The following is a 6,561-nucleotide window of genomic DNA, read 5'->3' as shown; positions in this document are numbered from 1 at the left end:
GGAGGGGCCATGGGAGGTTGGGTTGGGGGGCTGATCCGGGCCCTGATTGGGCTGGTTGGCCACCACAGTGCATGTCATAGCGACTGTTCATTCTGGTCGTTCCATCGTTCTGGTCGCTTGCCTTTTATATATAGATTTTGTATATAGATTTGTTAACTCATTGAATTTTTCATTGGGTTTATCTCTGCTACTAGCTAGCCATGAGAACTTGAACAAGCAGTAGTCTCTATTTGTTTTGCAGTTTTTCTTGGCCAAAAAATGAGAGGATTGGAGTAGATGACTTATACACATCTCACATTGTACCAATTTATGATTTGTGTGTTATTTGCACTTCTATTTGGTTTTAACAATTTTTTTTTGTGGCTAATGAAAAGTTGAATTTTTATAGCACCTGTATTAGTGGAATTTGAATTAATGAGGTGTTTTTCTTTCTGTGTATATTAGTAGTTTGTAGAGGCCCAATGTTTTGTAACCAAAATGGGAAAATGTCAAATTCAATCAAGAAAACAAAATATTTATTAAGTAAACAATAAGGAACTCTGGGAGAATGTGACCTAAAGGTCTCAAAGGCTTCTATCCCTGATGATCTGGTTATTATTTGATTTATGTAAGCTTGTAACTGCCGTTTTTTGACCCAAGAGAGGGCTGGGTGGGAAGTTGTCTAAGAGATAGAGCTGAATAATTGCTCTGCAGAGTGTCTGGAGCCTAAGGGTATGCAAAGTGCCCGTCTACTCCCTGATAAACAGGGGAAAGGCCCCGTTTGCTCCATCTGGAAAGCTGAAGCCATTGCTGAATCTATCTATATACATTCTGTGAGGAAAAGGACTATCCCCAGTCATATCATGCAACTGTGAGTATGATGTCTTTTCAAAATAAGAACATTTTATAATTTTATGCCATCTAAATTAAATATGAATTATTTTGTTGGCAATTTAAACTATTTTAAACTGTAAGATGTTAATAAAAGAGTATATTTTGAGGTTTTTAGTTTGTATTAACATTAATTAAATTTTTGCAAAGTGAATAAGACAATTTTATTATGATAGTGAAACTATAAAAAGCATCTTATCCTTGAAAATAAGATATTAAGTAAATTGTACAGTAATTTGGTTCTTTCCTAAATAATGACAAGACAGCTTTGGACTGTAGTTGGACTTGACACTTGATGTACTAATGATATTGTTACATTTTAAAAATGAAACTTGTTGCCGTGACCGGTTTGGCTCAGTGGCTAGAGCGTCGGCCTGCGGACTGAGGGGTCCCAGGTTCGATTCCGGTCAAGGGCATGTACCTTGGTTGTGGGCACATCCCCATTAGGGGGTGTGCAGGAGGCAGCTGATCGATGTTTCTCTCTCATTGATGTTTCTAGCTCTCTATCCCTCTCCTTTCCTCTCTGTAAAAAATCAATAAAATATATTTTTAAAAAAATGAAACTTGTTTTTAAATTAACTTATTGACATTGCATAGATGTAATTTACTTAGCATAATATTTGGTATATACTAGTATTAAGGATTCTGTAAATATTTTCAATTTGTTTTAAATTCATTATCTTCTACAATTTTCTAGTATTCATTAAGATAAATATGACAATGTTTTGCAGATCGTCCATGCCTTAAAAATAAGCAACATGTGGAAAATTTACAAGAACCAATTTTACAAATTTTGTACAAATATTCAAAAATTTATCATCCAGAAGACCTACAGCATTTTGCTCGGCTCATAGGGAGGCTGATGGAACTGAGGACACTCAATCACAGCCATTCAGAAATACTTAGCATTTGGAAAACAAAGGACCCCAAATTGGCTAGTTTACTCTCTGAGAAATGGAATCTGAATTCAAATTGCTGAAACTTTAAAATGTGGTGTGCCTTAAAATTCCTAAATCTAGGTTACTGTATCATTATAGGATGACTGATTTGAAAAACACGAGTGGCATTACTATAGTTCCAATATAGCACCATAAAATGGACATCACCAGGACTCATCAATTTTGTGGAATACACGGCCACCACTAGAGGGACATCTGGGATTCTTTTCAATATTGGATTCAAAAGAAGCAACCGTTATTGTTACTGTATGTTTCCTTCAAGAGGGAATAACGCTAAGTAGAGTTATTACCTGAAGAAACTACTTTTTCATTTAGTTTAAAATTGAATGAAAAATATGTAGATTTCTTATAGACATGAAAAAGGCTATCTAGGGGAAACAATGTAATCAGAATAAAGGCAGTTTGTGAACCTCATTAAGTAATATGTGATTGATGGATAAGGAACTAACATTTTAAACCTATTCCTGTTACAGTATTTTATAAAGAGGAAAAGAGCTTTGTTCAACTTTCTCCTCTTCTTAATGTCTTCAAAAGAGATCTTTTATAAGCCCAAATTTAAAAACTTATGATGGCAAGATACTGAAAAAAAAATAGTGACAAATCATTAAAACATTGTAACATATATTGGGAAGTTTAGCACAATTTACTGCTCATGCTGGTAGACAATATTTTTGTATTTGTTTTGTCAATACCTTTTGTAGAAAAAATGAAGTTCTTAAAATCTTTCCACAAATATTTTCATTCTTGTGAGGATGAGAAGAATAGGATGGTTATACATTAAAAATAAATTTCATGTGAAATTCTATGGTGGCACTATTCTTTTGAAAGACTGGATGCAAGTAAATACCGTGAATTAAGTTAATTTAATAATAGGGGGTAGCATTTTGGTTTTCAATTTAAAAAAAAAGACCATAGTTGAATTTTTCATTGTTGTAAAACTTGGAATATTTAATTTATACCCTCAACTTAAAAATATCTTACTCAGTGTATCAATTACTAGGGGGTATACCTTGTGCATATTCTTGGTATCATTTCTTGGAGGGAATATTTCATCCTTTTTAGGGTACCTAGACTCAGTTTTCTTTAAAATGTAAAATGAGTAACACTTGAACATCCTTTCCAGCTCCAACATTTTGTAATTTTAGCAGAAAATAGTATGTCTGGTAAATTTATACAAATTTAAACAAAAATGGGTTATTTAAAAATTACTGAAATCCTTTGGAAAGGCATCACTTATATCCATGGAGAAAGTTAGAAAAACTCATTGCTCACACCTGGGACTTAACACACAGTATTTATTGTGTCTGGTCTCCCAAGCCTGAAACCAGGGGTCACCCTCAGACGTTTCTCTCTTTCGTTGCTCACTGTTAAAAAATCATATCACATCCTATCAGTTCCTGTTATATTTGACACCTTTTCACCTCCCCTACCACTGTCGTAGCTCACACCTTACTCAGCTACTGAAACTAGATCTACAGCTCCAGTCTCACAAGCCTAAGCCATTTGCATTCCACACATTTCCCTCTGAACTTGGTCGTGCCTCCCTTTCTGCTCAGTCTCCCCGGGTCCCATTCAGGAGGCTCAGGTCCAAGCCCCGCGAGGCCTTCCCATCTGCCAAGTCTCCAGTCTCATTTCCTGCCGTCTTCCCACTTCGTCCTCACAACCGACACGCTTCTTGGACTCACTCTCGTACGCATCTCTCTCAATTCCAGCGCCTTCACCAACCTTCCTTCTGCCACGAATACTCTTATTTTATTTGAGTCCGTACACATGGTTTATTTATTTATTTTTTGAGGAAAATAGTTTTTTACAGAGGAGAGAGTTTCAGGCGCAACCATACCACGTGTTCATTTAACTGGCTCAATTAGGCTATGAAATTACATCCACAGGGAAAATGTTGGTTTACATGTCCACCATATTTACAAATATTCTTTCATGACTCCATCAGGAATACTCTTTATCCCGTCCCCTACCTAGCCAACTCTGTAAGACAGTGGTTCTCAACCTTCTGGCCCTTTAAATACAGTTCCTCATGTTGTGACCCAACCATAAAATTATTTTCGTTGCTACTTCATAACTGTAATGTTGCTACTGTTATGAATCGTAATGTAAATATCTTCTATGTAGGATGGTCTTAGGCGACTACAAGGGTCGTTTGACCGCCAAAGGGGTCGCGACCCACAGATTGAGAACCGCTGCAGTAAGAGAAGCGTAGCACGTGACCAGGCCTCTCCGGACCCCCCAAGCCACAGTGAGCACCGCCTTCCCTGAGTCCTAACCTCTCCAGAAACATGACCACCTTTCCATGACGACACGAGGTTGTAACTGTTCGTACTTCCGTTTCCTTCCTAAGGCTGAGCCCTCGAGGACAGAAGTGGGTTTTCCACGCTCAGCTCCCACCCATCACAGTGCCTGGGAGTTGAGAGCACGTGACCTGCACAGAGCGCCAGAATACCGGAAAGAACCGGTTACTGACCCAAGGGGAAATCTCGCGAGATGTCAGCCGTGCGTGCTCACGTGCTCACGCGGTTGACCGTTATTGACGGTTATTTAACCGTTAAACCGCCCCCTGGCCTCGTCACATCACTCCGTCCTGCTGTCCGAACAGGTGGAGCGGTGTCCCCGCCTTTTCTGAAGTTCGGAGGCCGAGGCCGACGTTCTGGTAGGTTCTTTCAGCCGCCTTCCTAGGTGGCGGGCGGGCGAGGGCCCTCGCGAACTTTAATACCGGGCGGGTGTGCCGACTTCCTTTGTGGAGGCCAGGACTGGAGCTCGGACATGTTTTGATACTGCGCCTCCCAACACAGGCGGCGGGTCTCCCGAGCCTCCTGGGTGGCGGGCGGAGAACCCAAGGCTGTCCCCCCCCACCCCCCTTCCCGCGAGGCGGTGTAACGGCCGGGGAACGCGGAACCCGCCTTCCTTTCAGGTCACAGTGTGGTGCCGTGTTCGAGTTTCTTGAAAATTCTTGTCGTCGTCGTCATCGTTGGTGGGGGAGAGGGAGGGAAAGAGGGGGTGGGAACAAACGGGTGCGTTTGCTCGGACCCCCGCAGGGACAAGCGAAAATCCCATCCGTTCCTTTAGATGGTCCCTGAGTATACAACGTCACCTTTAATTTGTTAATTTTTAATTTATCTGTATTGTTGAAAGTATTACAGGTGTCTCCTTCTCTCCCTGTACCCACCCCTCCCAGGCCTTCCCCACACTGTTGTCTGTGCCCGTGGGCTCTGCCTATGTGCATACGAGTCCCCCGGTTAGTCTCTCCTTTTAAAATATTAATGAGACAGTGAAACAGTTACCCCTCCCGCTCCCCTCCCCGCTTTGGGGCAACAGGTCGTCCCGACCAACCGCACGAGAGAAGATGGAGAAACAGAAGCCGTTTACCCTGTTCGTGCCGCCGAGGGTGAGCAGCAGCCAGGTGTCCGCAGTGAAGCCGCAGACCCTGGGAGGAGAGTCCAGTTTCTTCAAGGTAAACTTGCACCTGAATCTTGGATTGGACTGTTCTCGAGGCAAATGAGGCCGGTGTACTCTCTTAGTGGTGGTATTTTCTATAAGGCTTTTCAGTTAATGTAGTCTGATTTACCCGAGAATTTTGTTTTTTTAATATATTTTTATTGATTTCAGAGAGGAAGGGAGAGAGAGAGAGAAACATCAGCGATGAGAGGGAGTCAGTGATCGGCTGCCTCCTGCACGCCCCACGGTGGGGATCGATCCCGCAACCCAGGCGCGTGCCCTTGACCTAATGGAACCCGGGACCCTTCGGCCCGCAGGCCGCGCTCTATCCGCGGAGCAAAGCGGCGGGGCCGCCCAAGCATTTGAAAGCATCGCTCCGGATGAGTGAGCATAATGTGTGCAGGAGACAGTCATGGCAAGAAGTGAGCACTGTGGCTCTAGAGCTCTGCAGACATAATGGAACCTGGTTATTTTAACTCTTCCTCTTTCTTTAAATGATTAGAGGCAACCTTTAAGACATAGACAATGATATAGTAAAATATAAATTAAGAACACGGGGATAAGTATGTCGACATACTAGTAAAAATTAGTGTGACTGACCTTAAAATTTGCCTCTGAGCTTCCTGGTTGGCAGGATAAAAAGGGAAATTCATTTATATAGTAGAGTTCTTATCTAAACGAAGAATTATATCAAGTTTCTCAAGTGAAACAAAGCTTTTTCTACTAAATTATTTAAACATTTTTTCATGTTGAACTTCATATTAGAGATGGAATGAAATAATGAATATTTACATTTTTTTAAATATATTTTATTGGTTTCCTACAGAGAGGAAGGGAGAGGGACAGAGAGTTAGAAACATCGATGAGAGAGAACATTGATCAGCTGCCTCCTGCACACTCCCTACTGGGGATGCGCCCGAAACCAAGGTACATGCCCTTGACCGGAATCGAACCTGGGACCCTTGAGTCCGCAGGCCGACACTCTATCCACTCAGCCAAACCGGTTGTGACTGAATATTTACATTTTTATATGCCATAGAAAACTTCTTATGTCTCTTTAGCCAAGAATGTAACATTAAAATATTATGTAATAAAAATAATCCTTAATTATGATGAAATTGAAAGATCATAATGAAATTGAAGAAAACTAATATCCTATGCTATTAAAATTCCTAATGTTATTCTTGAATACTTACAAAGCATGTATTGCATAATAGATAATTTAGGTTCATCTAATAAGTGCGAATACCTAATTAAATTTTTTGCTTCATTTACAAAAGCATTT

General features: G+C 40.9%; 1 protein-coding gene across 1 annotated transcript in view; it reads left to right on the top strand.

Annotated features, from left to right (window-relative positions):
- Window positions 1-6,561, top strand: part of SYCP1 (synaptonemal complex protein 1) — a 75,121-nt gene that overhangs the window by 4,556 nt on the left and 64,004 nt on the right. The window contains exons 2-6 of the mRNA XM_014534662.1: window positions 747-850; window positions 1,602-2,075; window positions 3,957-4,080; window positions 4,183-4,491; window positions 5,157-5,292. Of these exons, the coding sequence (XP_014390148.1) occupies window positions 5,185-5,292 (108 nt within the window). The 5' untranslated portion in view covers window positions 747-850; window positions 1,602-2,075; window positions 3,957-4,080; window positions 4,183-4,491; window positions 5,157-5,184. The remainder of the gene's footprint in view (window positions 1-746; window positions 851-1,601; window positions 2,076-3,956; window positions 4,081-4,182; window positions 4,492-5,156; window positions 5,293-6,561) is intronic.

This window comes from Myotis brandtii, unplaced genomic scaffold (assembly GCF_000412655.1).
Source record: "Myotis brandtii unplaced genomic scaffold, ASM41265v1 scaffold131, whole genome shotgun sequence".
Lineage (NCBI taxonomy): Eukaryota > Metazoa > Chordata > Mammalia > Chiroptera > Vespertilionidae > Myotis > Myotis brandtii.
The sequence above is the reverse complement of the archived record's forward strand: the minus strand, read 5'-3'. Positions and strand labels throughout refer to the sequence as shown.